This window comes from Mytilus californianus, unplaced genomic scaffold (genome assembly GCF_021869535.1).
Source record: "Mytilus californianus isolate M0D057914Y unplaced genomic scaffold, xbMytCali1.0.p SCAF_6, whole genome shotgun sequence".
Classification (NCBI taxonomy): Eukaryota; Metazoa; Mollusca; class Bivalvia; order Mytilida; family Mytilidae; genus Mytilus; species Mytilus californianus.
Window position 1 is genome coordinate 28,780,970 of NW_026262712.1, and position 24,595 is coordinate 28,805,564.

Below are 24,595 nucleotides of genomic sequence, written 5' to 3' on the forward strand. Positions count from 1 at the left end.
TATGATGTTTTGAAGGTTGAAAAAGGAATACAATGTGTTGCTGCGCAAATTTAAAATGTGAGAGGAACAAATATCATTCTTTTGCCACATCAAACACTTTTCTAATTAAAGATAATGATGCAAGATTAGCACCAATGCGACAGCAATCCATCAACACTAGGTCACCAAGACTGAAATATATGAACTTAAATGAGCATCGGTGGGTTGTAGCAAACAGTATCGTGACATATATGTAACTGGGTCGTATCTTGGATAAATAAACAACTCTGTTCTAGGGTTCAGAATGATTTAATACCAGTTTAGAAATAAACTCTGAAATAACAATATCAAAATCATGAATAACAGTTCTGTTTTATAAAACACAAGTATCTTAAAATACACATTATCACATTTTGTATTAGTAAAATACAATACTCTTTATTGCTGTGAACTCATCTACGAAATAAATAATATATATACATTCAGTAAGTTCTTTCAAATGTTACGTATATGTATAGATTATCGGGGTTTCTACTCCATTGATATCGTAAAATATCAGCCGCGAGCTCGAGCCACAATGTGAACCTTTTTGGCGAGCGAGCGCAGCGAACTGCTGTTGATATTAACCCGATTAACTGTTTATCGTTCTATTACTGGTCTTTTCCCCCTCCCTAAGACAGTTTTACGCTTGACGAAAGCAAGCTTGATAACGTCTCCTTACACATTGTGACGTCGATGATAATGCCTGCACTCTTCCCAAAGCCGTGATACGAGAATTACGGAGCGATTTGACAGGGTGATATAGGCGTAGGGAAGGACGATAAATGTAATGCTCATTGTGATACACTAAATCAGAATGTAACCCTTGATCATAAATAGTGATAGTAAAATAATTCGTAAAATGATACTACTACATATATATACATTTGCGCATTGAGTGTGCTAGTCTTGCGATCGAGATTAAAAACGTGACTTTAGACTTAAACGAGAGTGATGTATTACAACAGTATATATGCTTTCTAAGATAATTTAACCTCAGCCATTGATAATTAGAAATCACAAGTCGCAGTGACAGTAGGTTTGTGAAAAACATCGAATGTTGAGGGACGTATGAGGGAAAGGTATTCCTATCTAGTTGGGTTTTGGTGTTTATCTAATCATGAGACCCTTCAACGGGATTTTTGGTCATTAAATCAAATTTTACCCCGATAATCTCTTAATAAAAAATCGTCAACTTTTTTCAGATGTCAGAGGTGAATCAGATGTCGAAAATGAGGCTGTGTTGTATAAATCAAGTAATCATCCCGGCAATATTTAAGAATGAAATCTGGATTAAGACACGTGCGAGTCGTACCCAACCAAACGTTGCATTTTGATTCATTCGACGTTTATCTCCTTACGGACATTTTTGTATTTATTCATGTTTTTATTGTATTACGAAGAGATTTTTTAGTTTATTAGTTATGCGTAATATATGTTTATGAATAAAATGACAATTAGTCACTTTTATGATTTCTATAACGATATTAATATCTTTAAGACGTTGTTTCCTCGATTGTCATGTTTACTCAAGCGTCAAATTCTTATATTAAATGATGCATAGGGCATTGATTGAAAAAAAACCTGTTTATGACATATTTATTTGTACATAAATGTCAAAATACACGAATTAGGTGACCTTTCATAAGATCATTTTGTCATTTGAGACGTTTTTATTTGAGATATTATATTTGGTTCCAGATTCAATGACCTTAAATACTAAACAATACTAATGTGCTTTGTAATTTTACTTATCATAGTAAGTGATAAGACTTACACTACGTTAAAAAATAACATTGAAATGGCATGAACTGATTAAGTTTTAAATTTAATGCAGTTACATCCAACGTCGAAAAGTAAAAGATCCCAAAAAGGTTAAATTTTAGGGTTAAGAATTTCTCATTCATTAGACAAATTGTATCAAATATCAATATTGTTTTTCATATTTCTTTCTATTTTTTTCTATATTTAAATGACAATGAAGGAGGGGATACAACTTCAATACAGATTAAAAATGAAAACGAATATATGTTGTTTGCATGATTATATGATGAACAAGTTCTATTTTCAATAAGTTATGATCAGATGTCCCTAGTGAAAATACACGCAATGTTTTGTTTACGATATGTTTCATTGTAAGGCCAACTAAAATTAATAAGTAGATTTTCATCCAGATTTTTGAAAAAAATGGGGCGGGTGGGAGGATTTTATATTTTTATTTTTATTTCCTACGAAACCCTTTTGTGACATGTTCTCCATATGCAAGGGTAATATTAATAAGCTTCTATCATGTATAATATATATATAAGGAATCATACATAATTTTTCAAATTCTTAAATAAATATTTCTGATTGGCAACTACTGTTCTACATGTAATTACCGCTTTAGAAACCTATTTGTAGTAAATAGCAAAAATGTGGCCTGAGAAATGCTCTCTTTTAGACTGACACCAAATTTATTTTGCTTTCTCGGCTATGGTTTGTAGTGCCAATAAAATGAAGCATATGCATTGGTATGCAACACAAGTATTATGAGTACAGAGTGAAATGAAAACTCAACCTGTGTTGAAAATACTAAGGTTTATATGCGTTTAAGATTCTTATGCAAGGTGCAAATATAATTACAATGTGGAACATGAACTTAACCAAAAAGAAGTTGTTTATTGACTCTATTGGGGGCTGGGGACAGAGGGTGTTTGCTGTTTGTCGACAAAAATAAAACGACAGCCTAGGGGTAAATCTAAGGGCTTGCTACAATACATTTTGTACATTGACCGATTTTTTGTACTCAATATACGGTCATATATCGCACAAGTTCGTGATTGTGTCAATTTCTTTATTCCAGTATTGATTTTTGTACTAATGTGTTCCACAATTCTTGCGCTTTGGATATCATTCACAGTCCAAATTTCCTGACACAAAGTCACTGTATAAATAAAAAAATCCACCGGGTTTTCTAATCCCAGAAATTTGTGACATATCACGATTTGCGTTCTTGGACACCGCCTAATACTCGTAAACGGCATATTTCATGCCCTTCTCGTATTCAATCTCTATTCTCGGAAGATAATGTTGCCATCATAGAGCAGCAGAATATGTCGACTTAAATCATTTTGGTTAAGTTACTCGAGGAAATACGAAACCCGAAATTTTCCGAAATTATCAGCGGTTACCGGTAACGGAAATGAACAAAATCCGGAAATTGTAAATTTTTTAAAATAAAAAAAATCTGGGCGGGACGAATTCAGAGGGGCGGGCGGGGATGAAAATCTATCAATTAATTTTAATTGGCCTAAATAAGCCTTGCTAGCCAAAATTGCAAGATATATACTAAGATTTGATTGATAAAATTTGAATAAAAGTATAAATTTTATTTTAATTATATACAATAAAATATGAACTAATTTTCTTTCCACAGATGTACAGTGAAGTATGGACTTCAGACCTCCCTTCGAACTGCCGAAAATGTAAAGCAGGATTTTATGTAAAACAGATATGTAATGAGGATCATGATACAGTATGTTCACCGTGTGTATCCGGACATTTTATGTCTCAAAATGACAATTTAAATACAGTATGTACTGTGTGTTCCGTATGTTCGCCTGGAACATATCCAGATGCTCTATGTTCCACCATCAGTGACACAAAGTGTCAGTCATGTGACATAGAGGCAGATACTGAAAGTTTTAAGACATCTTGTTTAAAGGTTCCCCTGTCAAATTTAAATTTAAATGGGGACGGTATTAAGTTGGATAACATAGAAGAAACCGGGTCTGGTTCTGACGATTCTTTTGTGGTTTTGCCTCAAAATGTAAGTGTCATAAACGGTGAATTGATTGCTCCCGAAAATGAAACGGAAGGGAGTGGTGAGGTTATTTTAGATATTCCTACATCGAATCAAATAGTTCTTGAAGGAAAACCCCCACCACCTCACAATGTATCAGATGAGGATTTGATACCAGTTTCGGTCAACCCAACAACGATTTCAAAATCAACAACAGAAAAAGCACCAACATTCAAAAATGCAACTGAACCTTCCACTACAACTACAGTTAAACCTACAACAAATGTACCAGTTATAACAAGTACTACACTGAAACCAACAACAGAAAAAGAAAAAGAATTAGATTTTGGTGTTGGTCTTCAGATAACAGAAGATAAAGGAGATGAAACGAATAAAGAAGATAATGAAGAAAATGTTTACGTTCCTGTCCAACTTGACCAACCAACAACAAATCCAAAAGGTATATAAATGTTTTGTCGATATTTTTTTAAATGATACCCTTGTCCGTCCGTACGTACATGTACGTCCCAAAATTAGTTTCCGTTCTCTAACTTTAGTTTACCTCAACCAAATGTTATAAAACTTATACACAATGCGTTTTACCACAAAACACAGATCAAGTTCGAATTTGGTGGCGTCACTTTAACCGTTCTTAAGTTATGCCCCTTTATAACGTTAATTCCATGCGGAGCATCATATGTGTCCCCTGGACACATTCTCCATTTATATTTTAATCTTTGAAGGTGGGAAAGGTTCAATATAGTCGGGTTTGTTTTCATTTGTTGTCTTCAAATACGTTTTCTCACTGCTAGTATGCGAATTCGTTGCTGGTAATTTATAATGGAGAAGTATACTAGTATGTGTTTTCGATGTTTTGGTAAATCACGATTTCTCTGGTTTTTGTGCATGCACAAAGTTCTTTATATTGTGCCACTTATCATGTCGACAAAAAAATTAAGAAAAATGATTCGCTTATGGAAAGCATCTTCCATCACTTCTCCTGGTAACCTACCTTGTAGATAGGCGTTAAATAAAAACATACAGTCAAGCCAAATGTTATTGGTTAATTGACTTCACTTGATTGATTTAAACCACAAACCCATGGCAGTTTAATAAAATCACATTCAGTTGTCTTAGGAAATAATTCACATTTTATTGACAGTCTTCAAATTGTCTATATTGTAATTATAGTTTATGAATTCCCCATTCTGATCAAAAGAAATTCGAATTTAGGACGACTTGATTTCACCAATATGATTTTCGTATTAGATGGATACGTAGTTGCCTAAATTTTGTAAATTTGGAATCAAAGTACATTTGATAATATTAAAATAGGGCTATGTCTTTTATGAGGGTAAGAATGTGACTGTATACAGATAAGAAGATAACGGTGGGCCGGGGGCGGTGTGTGTGTGTGGGTAGGTGGGGGGGAGGTGTGGCTGAATAGACGAAAATGAGCAAAACAAATAGAGAATAATTAATAGGGTGCAAAAATGACCAAAATATCAACAATACTGAATAATGGACTAAAGAATAGAGAACAAATGTCCGAAACAATTATAGAAAACAAAATTGAAGACCACCGATCCATACCCTCTTATAAGGGGACTCTCATCTGCCTTTGAGAGACTTTTCTTAATCAAAAATTAAAAAGATTGCCAGACATTGTAGTTTATTACATGTATATCATTCGTCCATCAGTTTGAACAATATGCTGAACGAATCGATTTCATTTGCTAAACAAAACCCGCACCAAAACAATCAACCAGGCAAGCCAGAAATTCTTGAAACGTTTAACTAAGGCCGCATATATATACGTTCGCTATTTTAGAATGTAAAGGATATCAAGTTAAAACCTTTTGAAAAGGGTACGGACTGCTTTGCAGTCATGATTAAAGAGGGTCCGTTTTTTTTGTTGTTTGTTATGATTTTTAGGGCCGGAATAGGCACAGGTGTCCGGTTTGGGTTTCAAAACCACCGCAATTCTTATATTGATTAATTCGAAAGTCCTTTCCTCTTGCTAATTTTCTTTGAAATCATCACACATTTATAAACATATTTCCCAGCTATCAGACGTACAATTGACACCTTAATTAGATGTTCACGACACGAAACATTCATAATGATTAGATAAAAAGATAATAACATAGTTATTACAGACACAAGTTGAATATTTTAGAACCGTTGACATATATTTCTACTGTGTATTATCTCCGTAAAATCGCGCCCCATCGATAGATTTAATATACTTTCGTCAATGTGACCCATACCAGAGGCACGTCTGCGTATACCTTTATATGGAATAGAACAACGTGCATAAAAAAAAACCCATTTTAAACAAACGTTGTTTTAACGTAGCAAGAGTGGCTATCTGTGATAAGGGCATTCGTATGATATGACAACATGAAAACACATGTAGAGCCTTAAATTTACACAAATTTCTAGAATTTTAGAGATAAGAAATACACTTGTGGAGCCCCATTCCACAAAAATATCTATACAATGCACCTAATTCAGTTAATTCTCATTATCTAATTATTAGTAAAAGAAATCTACATGGAATAATATTTCAATCAACAAAAATGCACAGTGTCAGGTTATTCGCTACAATATTATTTCACATGGCAGAATATTGATTTTAATAAAATAAATACAAAAACTTGTTGTTTGAAAAGACAGATAATGACTTTTTTATCAAGTTCAACGTGAATTGGTTCTGCTATCATATTGATATGAAAATTTGAGGGAAATTTGTGATATGATCTCTGGTTTATCAATTGGATTTTTTTGTAAACCATCTTTATGGTTTTAAGCACTGGATAGTACAATTTTAGGCGTGGTGCAGAGTAATATTTTTTAAGGATTTTTTATTTTTTTCAGACAAAACTCCGTCGAGGTCTGCTATATCGGAGAGAAAATCAGCTATGGTAAGTTTTTTATTTTGTTTATTTCAAGTGAAACTTTAACATTTAAAGCGACAATTAAAGGAAAATGCTATAACAGAGAGGCGAAAGATACCAGAGGGGCATTCAAACTCATAAGTCGAAAATAAACTGACAATGCCATGACTCAAAAGGAAAAAGACCAACAGACAAACAGACAAACAATAGTACGCAAAACACAACATAGAAAACTAAAGACTGAACATCACGAACACCACCAAAAACTGGAAAACTATAAAGAGACTATTGCAATTGCCGCCGCTGCAATGTATGTTTAGGTTAATCTTTATCTTTAAAGCAAATGCTGAGAGTTGATATTAACACCCCAATACACTAATAAATTATACAAACACATACAAGACGGTTGTTTCAATGAATCACATTGTCACACTGTGCGAACCTGCTGTATTCAAATACACATAGCATAGTTATGATATAATAAATATTTCAATTCAGAACGTAGCTTCAGTTTTTGGATTCCTCGGCACAATAAAACCATGTTCCTTCAGGTGTTTGCAATAAATAAAGCAGAAAAGCCACGGAAATGGAATTTTTGACTTCCAACTGAGAGTAATAAATTTCCAAAAGAGATTTTTTCATTAATAATAACTGCCATCTTTAATTTCAGACTGATGACAGTGATAAAGTGTCCATTGGAATTGTAATTGCAGTAGCCATCATAGCCGCAATTGTTTTCTTTGTTATTGGATTTATTGCCAGTAAATACTGCAGGAGAAGACGGCAGTCTATGAAAATGATGACCGTAAGTATTTTTAGTGTCACGCATCCTTGGTTACATAATTTTAGGATATTCACAAAAACCATCGATCAAGTCGCCGTTTTAGAATTTAAAGGATTATGGGTACTTTAATTTTTCGTACACGAAAATGAAAATTGCGTTACGTAATTGGTTGTATGTCCGTTATTTAGGACATATAAAATGAAAGCTTTTGAAAATATTACCTATAATGTTTGAGAAATTATGATATATAATAGAAAAACAAAGGATATGGGGTATCCATCCATGACACAAAATCAGTAAATGCACAACGAAAAAACATACAAAAAGCAAAGGAACAGCGCTTTTATTGCTGTTCTTCATCTACAAGTCACAGTGAGACATTAACAAGTAATACAATTCCAAGCTAGTGATTCAACAGCTAGCAAAAGTTATGTAATTCTAATGCAATCTTTATGTAAAAACTTTTTTTCATTGGCTAAAAGTTACCGTCAAATCCACAAATGACATGCTATGCGTCGCCAGTAAAAGTGCATTTTCGACCGTCAAATTGCCAATTGACGGCGGCAACTCTTCAACTACAGTACTGTTATTCCTTAGACTAAATGATCAAAAACATTTAGTTGTGTAGGAAGTACACCACTAATTCATGGCGAAATTGCTTTCTATGTTAAATTCCCCAATTTCAAGCAGACACAACTCTTTTGCTTCAAGTTCAAATAAAGTGACAATCATTGCACGTCAAAGCAAAACTTTATGGTGCCTTGTACTGAAAAAAATCAACATACTTTTAATGGCATATAAGAAAGAACTGGTTCCCGGAACTTCAGATATACCAAAACAGGTACTTCAGATCTGACAAACAGGCAAAATGTACCCTCTTTTTTAAATTTCATGCATTTTTTTTATTGTTCAAAATCATAACTTAACTACATATTTTGAAAGTTACACCCATGCGTAGGAACTATTTTGTCTTAAATATGTACTACTTTCTGGTATGTGCTTTCTGGCCGGCCCCGAATTAGTGGTGTTACACCTGTAACTCGGTAAACAAGGACGTAGATGTTTAACGTTTGATTGATCATCAGGAAATCAAAACTGAAAAATAAACAAATAACCTTTTTATTAATCTTGATGCATTTTGTCAAAGTCAAAATAAATGCAGTTATTTGGCATTTAGCCCTGCATACTAATACGATTTTTATGAGCAAATTTGAAATATTTCTTTAAAAAAAAAGCAAGAAGTATTAATTTGGTATTTTGTCAACCTTCCGATGCGGAATTTATGTCCTCTGATGTCAAAAATGTATCGATTTTGATTCGTTTGATGGACATCTAGACTTATCTTTACCATGCATGCTGAGAGCAAAAACATGAGACAGTCTATAACATCGGGGACTGTGAAACCAAAAGGGACCAAAACAATTATATTTAAATATGCCGAATAAAACTATCGCTGCATTCTGATTGACTCCAAAGGAGTTTGACAGAGCTTTGAACAAGCTGATTTAATATTGATTTTCATAAATGTAAACATGACAGCCCTCACTGTTTCAAAGCATGCTTACTAACGCAAGGTTTTTACAAGGGCGTGGATGGGTTCTACAGAATAGAGAATAATGGGCACATAGTCCAGAATCATGAAACGGCAAAAAATATAAAGAATTGAATAGGCCAAGAAAATAAAGAATAGAGAATAATGGCCTAAAAAATTAAAGAATACAAAAATTAAGGACCCCCCACGCAGACCCTCGTATACTAAAATCAAATAATGAGATAATAATCTAATGTGTTGAATCCAGTTGTAATACAAAAACGTAATATACATGTATTTAGTTTTAACATATGTTCAGCTGTTATGTATGGTGGAAACTGAACTTTGAGCAGTCCGACATCATCATTTTACAAATATAATTTAATTTCACCTTCAGTGAAATGTCGCGTCGTTCGTACAATTGTACATTGTTCTAAATGTTGATGGATGGTCCTAATTACGGTATTGGCAGCACTATTTTCGTGAGTTCTGTCTAAAACAGGAATGTGTATTTATGCTGTGGAATTAGTCGAAATGCATTTATTATATACCAAAGTGTATGACATTGGCAGTTCTCGAATTTAATTAAGTCTCCCAAACGAAGTTTGGGAAGACTTATTGTTTTTGCTCAGTTCTTATTATTATTATTATTCTTCTTCTTCTTCTTCTTCTTCTTCTTCTTCTTCTTCTTCTTCTTCTTCTTCTTCTTCCGCCGCTTTTAAATTTGAACTTGTCCGCACCCGTTCTCCAAAACCGCTTGTCGGATTAACTTAGGGTTTCACAATATGTTAGACTAACATGTCTAGTGGTGCAATCAGGGTTTTGTTTTTGCAATGGGGTTTATAAAGGGGTACTTTGAGGGGCAAAAAGAAAAGAGGGTTTTACTATAGAACCCTATGGGATTTTATTTTTTAAAATTTTCAAATGATTATAAATTGAAAACCGTTTGTGATAGACACAAACTTTTTAATTGAAAATGTTCTAAATGATAAAGCCCATTAAATGAAATACAGGGTTAGTCCCCAGGGGTCACCCCCACCCCCTGCCATTTAAGAAAGTTCTAATACCTTGTAAGTGGTCAAGATCCCCACCCCTAAACCATATATATTCTGGTTTGTCATGCTAAGATGATTTGAATGATATACAGGGTTAGTCCCCAGGGGTCATCCCCACCCCCTGTCATTTGAGAAAGTTCTAATATCTTGTAAATGGTCGAGATCCCCACCCCTAAACCATATATACTCTGGTTTGTCATGATAAAGCACATCAAATGTAATACAGGGTTAGTCCCCAGGGGTCACCCCCACCCCCTGCCATTTAAGAAAGTTCTAATATCTTCTAAGTTGTCAAGATCCCCACCCCTAAACCATATATATTCTGGTTTGTCATGCTAAGATGGTTTGAATGATATACAGGGTTAGTCCCCAGGGGTCATCCCGACCCCCTGTCATTTGAGAAAGTTCTAATATCTTGTAAATGGTCGAGATCCCCACCCCTAAACCATATATATTCTGGTTTGTCATGATAAAGCACATCAAATGAAATACAGGGGTAGTCTCCAGGGGTCACCCCCACCCCTTGCCATTTAAGAAAGTTCTAATATCTTGTAAATGGTCGAGATCCCCACCCCTAAACCATATATATTCTGGTTTGTCATGATAAAGCACATCAAATGTTATACAGGGTTAGTCCCCAGCGGTCACCCCCACCCCTTGCCATTTGAGAAAGTTCTAATATCTTGTAAATGGTCGAGATCCCCACCCCTAAACCATATATATTCTGGTTTGTCATGATAAAGCACATCAAATGAAATACAGGGGTAGTCCCCAGGGGTCACCCCCACCCCCTGCCATTTAAGAAAGTTCTAATATCTTCTAAGTGGTCAAGATCCCTACCCCTAAACCATATATATTCTGGTTTGTCATGCTGAGATGGTTTGAATGATATACAGGGTAAGTCCCCAGGGGTCATCCCGACCCCCTGCCATTTGAGAAAGTTCTAATATCTTGTAAATGGTCGAGATCCCCACCCCTAAACCATATATATTCTGGTTTGTCATGATAAAGCACATCAAATGTTATACAGGGTTAGTCCCCAGCGGTCACCCCCACCCCTTGCCATTTGAGAAAGTTCTATTATCTTGTAAATGGTCGAGATCCCCACCCCTAAACCATATATATTCTGGTTTGTCATGATAAAGCACATCAAATGAAATACAGGGTTAGTCTCCAGGGGTCACCCCCACCCCCTGCCATTTAAGAAAGTTCTAATATCTTCTAAGTGGTCAAGATCCCCACCCTTAAACCATATATATTCTGGTTTGTCATGCGAAGATGGTTTGAATGATAGACAGGGTTAGTCCCCTGGGGTCATCCCGACCCCCTGTCATTTGAGAAAGTTCTAATATCTTGTAAATGGTCGAGATCCCCACCCCTAAACCATATATATTCCTATTTGTCATGTCTCGAACATTTGAATGACGTATACGGTCAGTCCCCAGGGGTTCCCCCCACCCCCAATGTTCTAATATCTTGTAAATGGTTGAGATCGCCACCCCTAAACCATATATATTCCTGTTTGTCATGTAATGAACATTTGAATGACGTATAGGGCCAGTCCCCAGGGGTTCCTCCCCACCCCCAATATTCTAGTATCTTGTAAATGGTTGAGATCCCCACCCCTAAACCATATATATTCTGGTTTGTCATGCCAAGATGATTTGAATGATATACAAGGTTAGTCCCCAGGCATCACTAATGCATATAACTTTACTGGACCAAACCAATTTTCAATGGATGTTGCCCAATGTCAGGCGAACCTGGGAATTACGAATTATGGGAGCTTCGTTTGGGAGACTTCGTAACAGCATCCTGTTACATTCATTTCTTGTTAAAAGAGAGATCTAACATATTTCAATAAATAAAAGAATCAAATTGTTTTCTTTTCTATTAAAAAAAAAAACGTTGTAATCTCTCCCCCCCCCCCCCCCCCCCCCCCAAACCTCTAAAAAAATAAGCTTTGCATGTTTGTCTCTCTTCTAGATAGGTCATTGTATGATCACGTGCGGTAAAACCCCATGCAATGTTTTTTGTTCAAGGGGTTCGAAATGAAAGTTACTTTTTGGATATTACTGAACATTTCGTCATGTGACATACATTGTAGTTCTGAGTATCGCATTGATGGTCATGAGTGTACAAATAGAGAAAACTTTATTCGTAATATCTGATTGTAAAAGTTAAAATACCCTGTGATGCCAATTCCTTCTTACATAAATTTGATGGTCTCGGCTAGGACTCGGTACTTAAAAACAAAGAGGTGATGATCCTTCAACTCGAATACTAGTTTCAGAGACCAACTTTGTGGGACCCTTTCGATGCCATTATTGAGTTGGTTTGATTATACAGTGCTACTTCAACGACAGTGGCAAAAACTTACAGGCGTTTAAGTTGATTTTTTTAATAATAATAATCTTTATTGTCTTAAAGCATGTAAAATAAAGCTTGTGACAAACAAAATACATATACAATATATGTACATTGTTGGAAAATATAAAATTTATTTGTATGAGCTTTAGAAACAGGACGAAAAGAGAGGCTCGCCGAGGTTTTCTCCTATTTCGTAGCGAGTACAAATACATTTTATATTTTCCGACATCGGACAATGCACATATATTGTTTTTATCCTGAAATTTACACCCAAAACTTGAAACTTTAGTTGTTAAAATCTAAATCATTGTCTCTAATTATTCAAAGAAATCGACATAGTTTAAACGCGGACCACGAAGAGGACCCCAAAATGAACTGGTACGCAAAAAGAAATATCCACATTACCGCTTGCTCAACATGGAAGCGGGGTAATAGGAGACTGTATTTGTACTTGTACAAATAAAGCAAAAATTTATTTGTGTACCTGTTATTGTACAATAGTTAGCTGATTACAGGATAAAAATTACAACATGTATACATCAAATCTTATAACAATCAGTTAATCAAGAGTCATGTGACTACATAGGCCGCAGACTAGTTTACATGTACCAAAAGGGAGCTACCATTTGATATTTATGGGGGGCTAGGATGAAAAATTGTGTCCTGCGTTTTTTTTATTTGTAATCTCTGTCCTGCCTTTTTATTTTTCACTCTATTCGGTCCTGCCTTTATTTTTTTAATTTATCCTGACTTTTTATACATAATTTATTTGTCATCCTGCCTTCTTTTTTTGCAAAGTGTCTCATCCTGCCTTTTTTTTTACTCAAAACTCCTGTACTGCCTGTTTTTTTCAAATTTATCCTAGCCGCCCCCCACCCCCCCCCCCCCCCCTCCCCCATAAAAATCAAATGGTAGCTCCCTAAAGTACAACGAGATTATACTATTATTATTAGAATAGTATTAGGTTTCAAACCGACTACTATAAATAAAAAATTCTCTGACACTGGTGCCAAATTCGTTATAACATCACTTCCGAATCTAGTTTTAAAACATACGGACGACTTTGTAGAAAACACTTTTTTACCCTTATGCAAACAGAGGTGAATTAAATGTTCGTGTAATTTATTGTAGCTTGTGATGTAATCTTCATACAAACAAATGTTTAACTTCTTTAGTAACCAGGTTATTCCGACATATTAGTGTAATTTACGAGACTGGAAACCTTGTCTGACCTTCGTCTGTTGGGTTCTTTTCAAGGTCAGCCAAAACATTAGCAGCGGAAAGTAATTTATACTCTGATTTTAACAACCGAAGTCTTTTGAAGTCCCTGAATGAATTTGTACTTAATATTTAAAAAGGATCGAATTACTAATATTTATGGTTGGGTATTCGCATAAGAACACAATTCTTCGTATGGTTGTTTTTTTGGAATGAAAATTTTTACTTTGACAGAGGTGCATTTTACGTGAAACGGATGTGAGCATAATGCATAAAACGTGCGTTTGGTCAAGCGTCTACAACCTCTATTCACAGAAAAAAGTCACATCAATTTTAAACGGGCGGTCACTGTCATTCATTCTAATTGCAAAGAGACAAGAACATCTTTTCTGAGTTCATTTTACACCATATCAAAATTAAGAGATGTAATATAATTCGCCGTTTCAGAATCTAATGTATTCTGGGTAATATTTTTGAAAGCGTACCCCAAAACGTTGTGATTGGTTTTACAACGTTCTAAACAATGGAAATTCAACCAATGACATGACGTTATTTTCATTTGATGTACGAACAGTGCAATAACCCATAGTCCTTTGTATTCTGAAAAGGCGAATTGTCAATGAGCCGACAAAGACCAAAGATCAATGAGATGAAGAATTACACGGCAACGTTCCAGTTCGACCTTGCGTTTCAAATAAGTGTATCAGAATCGAGATTTCCCAAAAAAATAAAAGGATTGTTCGTTTCATTACCGTGCAGAAAATTAAATATGGAGACGACCATTTGAATTCAGATAGGGGCGGGGAGTGTTTTTCGCCAACGGAATATTATTGTTCAGCTATTGCTAGGCCGGTTTATTTATTCCGCTCGATTTTATTTTCGATTTTGTAAATAATTATTTCCTGTATGTTGTGGGGCAGAATATTCATTTAAATCCTGTCTTATTCCCAAAATCAAATGGTCATATCCTAAACAGGGGAGGGGACTGATATTTTCATATAGGCAACACTCTGAGAAATTAGCGCATCTTTGTACATGTACAAGACAGATATTGTGATCTATAGATTTTATATAGGAGGGGTAATATAGAGTACCAATCAGCATGTGTTCCCACGTTGCCTTTCTTATGAGTCGACCTGTCTTTGTTCTTATCCGTAAAGGCCATGAGACGAAAATTTGAGAATGCAATCACGAGACCACCTAGACGGTTATTTGTAGTTAGGAAATTTGCTGAGGGCATGGGATCGATCTGTTTTACTCTATTCTTTTTCATAAGACTTATTGTTACTTATCTCTCGTGTCTCAGGTTTGTACTTCCCTGACTCAAGTCTTATCTAAAGTCTCAATGTTGACATCCATTCTTTAAATGTCTATTTCTATACAATCGTATTTCAAGATATGAGATGCATATTTAGTTTTTTATGGAAAATTCGGTGAATTAGACAAATATAATTTGTTGCATGTTTTATATTACAATGCAGTGCAAAAACCGAAAAAAGAAGCAGCATCAAATGTTCTATAAGACTCGAAAAAGTTAGCATGCATGCGTGTTTTCATTACAGCAATGAATTCGGTCGTTGCAAAGAATATATTTCAAACGGCAATGAGTTCTGTCACAGAGAATCCATTTCAAACGGCAATAATTTCTGCCACTGCAGAGAATATATTTCAAATTGATATCATAAAATTGCTGACATATACATTAAAATATTTTATCTGTCCCCATCGATCTACAATTGTGTGAAATTTTAGCAGAGCTGAATACATGTGACATTTAAAATTAATACTAGGTCTATGAAACTCTGTAATTTATTAATATCCGCGGAATAATAGTTATTAGTTACGCAATTTCTCCTTTTGTTGTCCTTGGTTCATAGGTCGTGAAGTTCTCTTGTGAAAGTCTCTTTTGGGCAATTAACCATACTGTGTCTCTATTTCTATCTACTACTACATATAAAGTGGGTATTCCTTCAAGGAATATTATACCACGTCTGTTTCTATTTGTTTTAGTTGCAGCATGTCAATTGCATCATGTCAAATATTCAAAACCTTTTAACCAGCTTGGAAGAACGACACATCCAAAAGTAAGAACCCACCCCAACCATAAGTACATAAACATGTCCAACAGTTTCGAAATTTTTAGACAGAAAAAGTATTTTTGTTTTAATTTTATAAAAACAAATTTCACGAGAAATAATTATTGTAGACATCAACTATACCACTAGACAATACCACTGAATTACAGGCCAGACTTGGGACAGACACATAAAAATACAACGAGGTTAAACAAGTCTGTGAGGTTAACAGATGTGTAACACCACAACAGAAGAACAAGCTGTTAAATTCAGTTGAAACGGCACCACACACACACACACATACACACACATACACTCAAACCAAGAAGACAATGAACACTATGAACCGTTTTAGAACTACTTGCTGTTACTGAAAGCTATAGTTCAAAGCCAAATTTCATTTAAAAAATAGACCAAGTTTCCCATGCAGACTTAAAATGCTTTTTACTAGATTAATGAATAGATTTTACAAGCAAGGTTTGCAGCATCTCTTAAATCTAAAAGAAACCTGCGTTTTAAACGTAGATGGATTCTGTAAACGAGATTTTCTGCAAAATACCATTTAGTATATACATTGTCAATTTTTCTTTCAGAAAGCACAAAATAATGGTGGTCCCCATAACGGAAGTATCCCTATCATGGTAGACGCAACTAATACATACAGGTCAAACGGTATCTATGACGAAATTGGAAAAGAGGCAAACGGAACATGTAGCAGTGAGAGACTTGATGTAATAACACCACACGCAGTGGATAATGTGTATGCTATACCAGACAAGAGAAGGAAACAAGTGCAGCAAGGTATGGCGGTTTTTAGCGCAGACGCACTAGGGAATGGACATAAGAATAGATGGGCATCTGCCATTATAATATATTAACTACTGTTCTTGATATAACCATGGTAGTATTATATTGTCAATACGATATTTCCATGATAAGAGCAAGAACACATTAGATAAGTGAAAATAGGTCAAAAAAAGTTGTAAATATTTACAAAAAAAAATAGAAACTTGAAAGGGTGCCCATTCGCCAAGCGCCTGTGGTTTTTATAAGAGAAAAACAACTTTCGCTTAGGGTTAAACACAGTAATCTCGAAACGTTTACTCCATTTTTAACTAGTGTGTGAAAATTTCCTTATAACTTATATATAAAATGGCCAATACGTTTCCCTTGTGTGTATACTAGATATGTTCAGATTAGGTTACTGGACAATGCAACATAATACTAAGGGTGAAAATAGACTAATTGCATGGTTTTTAAATTAAAGTGCCTTGAACTGTATCCCCTACGAAGCTATTTAATGTATGTTAATACCCCTCATCGACATTTGTTATAATTAAACTTATGTATTATGTACTACTTAATTATTTTTAACATATAAGTTGAGTATTAGGTCCATCTTGAATCTTCTTCCATTGTCAATTACTTATTTTTGAAAGGCGACCGTAACCTCTGTAGGAGGCTAAAAAGACTCTAGGATACAAAAAAAAGTGAAACAATTCTAAAGAGAAAATTAACGGCCTTATGTCACCAAAGTTTACTTGTACATTAAACTGACTGGTTGCCGGATTTGCTACAACCAAAAGAAAGACCACTGAAATTGCATGCATTTTGAAGCAATGATCTATTTTATTAAATGTATAAATTCTCTTTCAGATATTAAATATATTGATGAAACAACGGATGACGAAAGCAAAGAAGGTGATAAGTTATTAGGAACCAACGAAACAGAAGATGACAAAGAGGACGTCACGACACCAAATAAAAATGGCGACATTTCCGTTTCCGGTACACCAGCCATAACAACCAATGAAACTAGTCCTATGCTGAGTGAAATACAATTGGAGATAGAAAATAATATAGAACCACCAAAGGAAACAGATGCCCTTGTGGAAAATTCTTGAAAATTGGATCATTGACTTTTTTGTTTTTATTTCACGCAACGGACACTAAACAACTGTACTTTGCTTTAGTTAAAAATAAAATAAGCTAGATGACAATTTAAACAATAAGTGCTTTATAGCCTCAAAGGCATTTTCACATATGTGCAATATTTATTATTTCATATGACAAAAAACAAATCAAATGTGTGATAGATCCTTGGTCATGACAAAACGTGTGTATATATTGACTGTTTCACCAGAGAGAGAGAAAATCTTGAAAAAAGTTTTTAAGTTGTTCTAATCAGTATTTTGCTTTTATTTTGATATAGGCGTTTTCGTTATAAGAACTATTTTTTTGCGGTGTGTTATACTTGTTTGATTGTAAATTATAATACATGACTTGTGTAAGAGTAATCCTGTTCCTTTGATGTCAAATTAGATTTATTTAATGTTTTTTTTATTTATTCAAGTGCTTTTAATGAAATAATGTTTCTGGTCATAATGATAGATGATATATAATTAGAGATTTTTTTTCTACAGGAAATTTAGATAAAACAGAATTGTATATTTAGATAATACATAATAAAATTGGGTGTTGGATGTTATAAAACCGGATATTTGCATGAAATATACATCACTATATGTATATAAAGATAATATAAATCGTTTAAATAGCGTAAATAACAAGAAATTATTATTTTGCTTGAATGAAATTCAAAGAAAAAGATTTGTTGGAGAGAGAGAGAGGGAGAGAAACTGAAAGAACGGGCATAATCGAATAGGAATGCAAAATGATTGATTAATTAAGTTTTGGTGTATATCGCCACTTTCAACACTATAATTATTGGCTGTAGCATGTTGGTCAGTTATTATTGGTTGAGCAAGTCGGAGAGAACAACCGACCTTCGTCAGGAATACTGGCAATCCTAGTCAATCAAGATTGGAGCCGAACGCACCTGCTAAGTGCGGGGTTTAAACTGACAGTCTGGTGCCTCGAATACAATCAGAAATACAAGCAATCTATGCAATTGAAAGGGTTAACTTTTCTGAATGATATAAATAGTTACTAATAGATGTTTTGTTTATATTTTTCTTCTTTAATATAATTCATTATATTTGCAATAAGAATTTTTTTTCTTTCGTTTTTTCGAATGTTTGCATTGTATATGTAACATTGTTTTTCATTGTTTCAGTCTCATGTTGATGAAAGTGTTTTGTTTTGGAAGTTGAATAATGAACAAATGATTTCAAATTTATTTGCATTTTGCTATGTAAGCTGTTATAATTTTATCTGAATAATTCATTAAGCGGTTCATATTTATATAAAAAAAATCTTCACAGTTTTCAAGTGAAGAATATGGCAACTAATATTGTTAAGTACTAAAAAAAGTCCATGCCCACTAGTTTTTATATATACGTTCTTCATAAATAGTTTTTCACAGTATCTCTAAATTCGTTAGTATAATATATTGTCGTTTTCCGTCCAAATAGTCATTAATGGATGAAAACTTTTTGAATTGTATTATAATTGATAAATGTTACGTGTATATACACATCTGTACAAATTTCATGTATAACGTGTTTAGTGAGTACACTGTACGGAGGGTCGAAAGGGAGAGTTATATACACGAAAAAAAAATAATTTAGACTTGATTCGTGCTACATTACTATGGTATAAACTTGATTTTTTATGTCGTTTGATTGATATCCGATTGAAGTATACCGACATCACCTTTTATTTTTGGGAAACCTGCATTTCAGCGCTAAAACACGTGATATAAAAACTGGCATACTCATTGCATGAAACCCTCTATACAGTATACTCGAATCATCAAATGTCTCGACCGAATTTATTTTTTATTTTGTTCATGTACTAGAATTTGCTTATTTTTATGACTTAATAATGTTTAAATGATATGAATGTTCTGAACAGTATTTTTATGTGTTCTTTTTATTTTTAAGGTGCAAATGATGTATGTAAATAAAATGTAAATAAAAGTGCTAATTATTTATTAAGAAGTTAGAATATAAGCCCCGTGTGCCCTGTTTGGGAGGAGGATGCACCGAACAATGTATGAAGATTTGTACAGGGGAATCAAAATTTTGTTCATGAATGAATTCCAACATTGTTGCATTTTGCGAGAGAATAGTTTTAATCAGTATGTAGGGAAGGCTATTAGAGACATTTCGTTTTAACTTTTGCATATCTAAGACAAAAATTGTCAATAATGAACATTTCATTGTATTATTCGAGATCTTTTTTAAACATTATTTGGCACTATAATTGTTTACTATATAGGAATGGTTGTCTTTTAAAACCGAACACAAGGTTAAATTATTGGAAATCGTTAGATGTCTGGTCAGGTAGAAACAGAAGCAGTTATACAGTAGTAAGAAAATGGAATATTTAATGTACTAAATTTCAAACGGAGTGTTCTCCCTTGAATTGTTGAATGGTTGAAACAAACGGAGATTATTGCCGCACTTGTCTTATATACAGTACGTTGCAACTTTTATTTAGAAAAAATCGATCATCGTCAAGTGTGTATCGAGCTAGTATTCTTGTTGAATGCAATATCAAATAGATGTTTGCCTTCACTTGTCTTCTTCACATAATATAGAGAACGTTGTAACTTCTATCTAGAAATAATCGACCATCGCCAAGTTCTAATCGATTAATGATTCCTGTTGAATGCAATAATCGATGCGTGTACATAAGCCAAACACCAAGAATATTGCAAATTCGTTTCGGAACTTTAAATATGCTGAGTTCGTGTGAGCGAGTGTCAGATCTACTGAACAGTCACATCATGTTCCAAGTCTATCAGGCGATACTCTAGTTGAATTTATGAATTTACCCACTGAGCAAGGGGAGGGAACTTTTTCGTCACATCTTATTTAGTTGAATTTGGTAATCAACTTTATTATGATGAGTAGTCAAGCGTAAGGGAGCTACCATTTGATTTTTATGGGGGGGGGGGGGGGGGCTAAGGATCTGAAGGAGCTATCATAAATTATCCTGTTTGACCGACACTTTGGATTTTCATTATACCAAATGAAGCATGCCGGGTATATTGAATATGGACAGCTGTTTTGTAGGCTTGGGTTAGTTCGTATAAGGTGGAGAATGTTTGTGGCTAGGATTACAAAGAACACAAATTTTGCATTGATCTACTATTGAGTGAGTAAAGCTGGGTTTTGTTCGTTTAAAAAAAATACAGTTAAGTTTGTTTCCTTTTCTTAATAGCATATAATTTGTATCAAGTCTAAAGTATAATTGCGTTCTGTTCCAGATTAATATGATTCTTTACACTGTCTTCCTAAAAAGAATCCCAGTACATACCAGTTTTTTAAGTCATGTTTGGCTGACCGGATATCGAACTCACGACCTCCCGCACACGAGGACAATCATGCTATCACGGAGACATTAAAAGCCATGGACAGTCCATGGTGGTTTCAACATAAGTTGATCATTTGTCTGATAAATAACTTTCAAGAAATGGTAATTTTAAAACGCAATGTAAAGATTATTTCAGTTAAGTATACTGTCGTAAAGCTCTTGAACGGATTATCTTGGCATGCCATTTATTTACCCGGTTGATTAATTATTGGCGCAAGTATTTACTGATGGAAATAATGCCCACTACAATCCTTGTTCATGTAAATTTTATATAACAACATTTTTAATTTCCTGTCACGTTTTGGAATCCAGAAGCAGTATTGTATAAAAATTAAATCATTGTTTTTGTGTTTTTGTTTGTATGCTATACATCATGAGTGTATAGACAAATGTGTACTTACTTAGTTCATGCAAAATCAAGAATATTAAGAATAGACCAATTTAGTAATACATTTATAAGAAAGTTGTGAAATATTTACTGTCACTTGAAAAACAGAGTATGTTGGTTGGGGACAGGTTTTCTCTAAAACAGTGTTAGTTTGAAAACTGGTTTGGGGGAAATTATTGTGACCCCGGTTTTGAGAATACAAAATATAGTGAATCTATTTTAAACTCTGCATTGATCTACGATTGAGAGGTTTTAAGCTTGGTTTTGTTTATTTATCAAAACAGTAAAGGATTGTTTCCTGTTCTTAATACCCATATTATGTGTATCAAGAAACAGATTAAGGTATAATAGCATTTTATTCCAGATTAACATAATTTCTTACACTGTTTACTTCTAAAAGTGTACACTACGTTTAAAAAAACACCATTGGACCACTTTATCGTTTTGTTTACAGCATGCACGGTTATACTTTTGGAAATTTATTTCTTCGTTAAGAATAAGAGGATGTCCTGATTGACTGTCAGATCTAAATGTTACTCGGCTTTAAAAGGTAGTTTGTTCAGGCTGCGGCAGGCTATTGGTCTTCGTTCTCATTCCTAATAGTCGAGTGAGAAGCAGCAAATTTAAAAATAAGAAGATTTTGTATGATTGCCAACAGAGACCAAATGACATAGAAGTTAACAACTATGGGTCACACGTACAGCCTTCAACAATGAGCAAAAACCCATACCGCATTATAACCTATAAAAGGCCCCGAAATGACAAATGTAAAACAGTTCAAACGAGAAAACTAACAGCCTGACTTATGTATAGAAACAAAATAAACGAAAAAACAATCTAATGATATAATAAACAGCAACAAACGACACCCACTGAATTACAGGCTCCTGACTTGGGACACGGCACATACAGGAATGTGGCGGGTTAAATATGTTTTCTGGCGCGAAACCTTCTCCCTAACCTTGGACAGTGGTGTAACAGTACAACACTAGTACTTTTCAAGTCTTTGCTTTGACAGACCGGGATCGAACCCGTGACCACTCATACTCGAGACCAGCATCACGAGACCAAATTGGGTCTTTTATATGATAGTGAACTTTCAAAAACGGTATTTTTAAAACGCAATGTATTTATATAGATTATTTCAGACGGTGTTGTTGTTAAACTTTTGAACGGATTATGAATTTATACAATTGAGTTAATTATTAATTGGCGTAAATAAGTTCATTTTTTATTTTCAAAGGAAAAAAATTATTGTGACCCAATCCTTGTTCGTGTAAATTTTATGCTATTTGTATTTCAAGTCATGGCGGCGTTTTGGAAATCCTTAACCAGTACTTTATAAAAGTTATTACAACATCATTTGCTGTATTTATTTTTTTTGGTTGTGTAGTTAAGTTCCGACCGTTCGAGTCCTCCTGTGAATTCAAGGCCGTTAAACACCCCCGCCTCCTGTAGTTTAATAAGTTGCGAAACTCATCATGTCCCAAATCTTATTATTCATATCTTAAAGTCATCATAAAGTCCAATCATGGAAGTATTATATTTTACTTCCATGGTCCCAATAAACGTAATCGGCTCTAAATCGGAAGATAAGTTGTACACAAATTCAGCGCATACAATAAATAGCTGAATATTACCTACACATTCTCAAAACAAGAAGAAAAAAAAACGATAGCGAGGAACGGACACTCAGAAGATTATAAAACATGTTCTAAATTAGTTTTTATATATAAAAATACAAATACCCAACCAGCGATTCTGCCTCACTTGCCAATTAAAAAGTGAAGAGTCTATCTAAAGAGTAGTTTTGGCTATAGAATATTTAAACGTAAAAGATGCAGTTTATATCGTAACAAACGGTCCTTCATCAGTGTCATTTTTTTTTTTACTTTTAATTGTCAAAAAAAACACATAATAATGGTCATTTACTGATTCGACCTCAGCATATATTGTCTTGTACAAAACATTGGATCATCCTAACTCGTTCATTAATCAATCAGAGCAGCCCTCAACGACTGTGTGTTTATACATCACGCATAACCGAAACTGTGGACCGGCCCCCTAGCAAGGGTCTTACAGTCATTTGTGGTATTAGTTCAATAGGGATGTTTTACGAACCAGAGGGCGGATTTAGAGGGTTTTTTTCAGGCGGGGGGCCCGCGGCCCCCTATTGTGGAAAAAAATTTGGTTGATTACCATAGGGAATCACTGAAGCATGACTGGAGCGGGCCCCCTCTTAAGCAGGTTTAGTGGGCCCCCTCTTATTGGACTTTCTGGATCCGCCTCTACTACGGATCTACCCTATGTAGATCGTTTATCAAACTGCACTAATCCACACATTAATCTACGAGCTAAAGGATACACGTATATTTTTACAATGGCCAACAATGTTGATCGATCGGACCATTATTCCAAATTAGGTTTAAAACTTATTTGTCTCTGGTTATTTTTTCTAACACGGAAAACACTGTGTTCGGATCCCTATTAGTATGCGCAGCAAAAAAAAACCTGAATTTTACTATTGTCTTACTATCGCCATGAACAATGTTATGGCATTGAAATGAAAAACCTTGTCGTCATAAAAAATTAACGGCCAGACGAATGCAACACAGAAAAGAAGATAACTCCAGGGAGTTTTTACTGTTTCAAAACAGTAAAATTTTCGGGAAGGTCATTAAAAAGTAAAATCACAAAAATACTGAACTCCGAGGAAAATTCAAAACGGAAAGTCCCCTAATCAAATGGCAAAATCAAAAGTTCAAACACATCAAACGAATGGATAACAACTGTCATATTCCCTATTCCTGATTGGTACTAGTCATTTGCGGGAACAAAACACACACATAATAGATAAAAATGTCAAAAATAGGGGTACAGCAGTCAACATTGTGTTAGAATCTTAATCACTATAAAAACAAACAAATATGTAACAAAGAAGCGCAAAAAGGCATATACTGATATAGACAATGCACATTAGCAAAAATGAAAGACAAGAATACAAAAATTATCATAGAATAATAACACTATGACGGGATGTATAAGTACAGAGCCATGCATATGTATCAAAGAAACACAAAAAAGGCATATAGACAAAGCACATTAGCAAAAAGAAAGACAAGAATACAAAAATTAGCATAGAACAATAACACAATGACGGGATGTATAAATACAGAGTCACGCCAAATG

General features: G+C 34.4%; 1 protein-coding gene across 3 annotated transcripts in view; it reads left to right on the forward strand.

Moving 5' to 3' along the window:
* Window positions 1-24,595, forward strand: part of LOC127704930 (uncharacterized) — a 53,150-nt gene that overhangs the window by 21,755 nt on the left and 6,800 nt on the right. Inside the window, exons 2-6 of one of the 3 annotated variants that reach the window (XM_052209168.1) lie at window positions 3,437-4,262; window positions 6,683-6,729; window positions 7,373-7,507; window positions 16,329-16,536; window positions 17,392-19,630. In XM_052209168.1, the coding sequence (XP_052065128.1) occupies window positions 3,437-4,262; window positions 6,683-6,729; window positions 7,373-7,507; window positions 16,329-16,536; window positions 17,392-17,639 (1,464 nt within the window). In that variant the 3' untranslated portion in view covers window positions 17,640-19,630. Of the gene's footprint in view, window positions 1-3,436; window positions 4,263-6,682; window positions 6,730-7,372; window positions 7,508-16,328; window positions 16,537-17,391; window positions 19,631-24,595 lie in introns of those variants that run through there. The other 2 variants (XM_052209170.1, XM_052209169.1) reach the window with 2 other exon arrangements.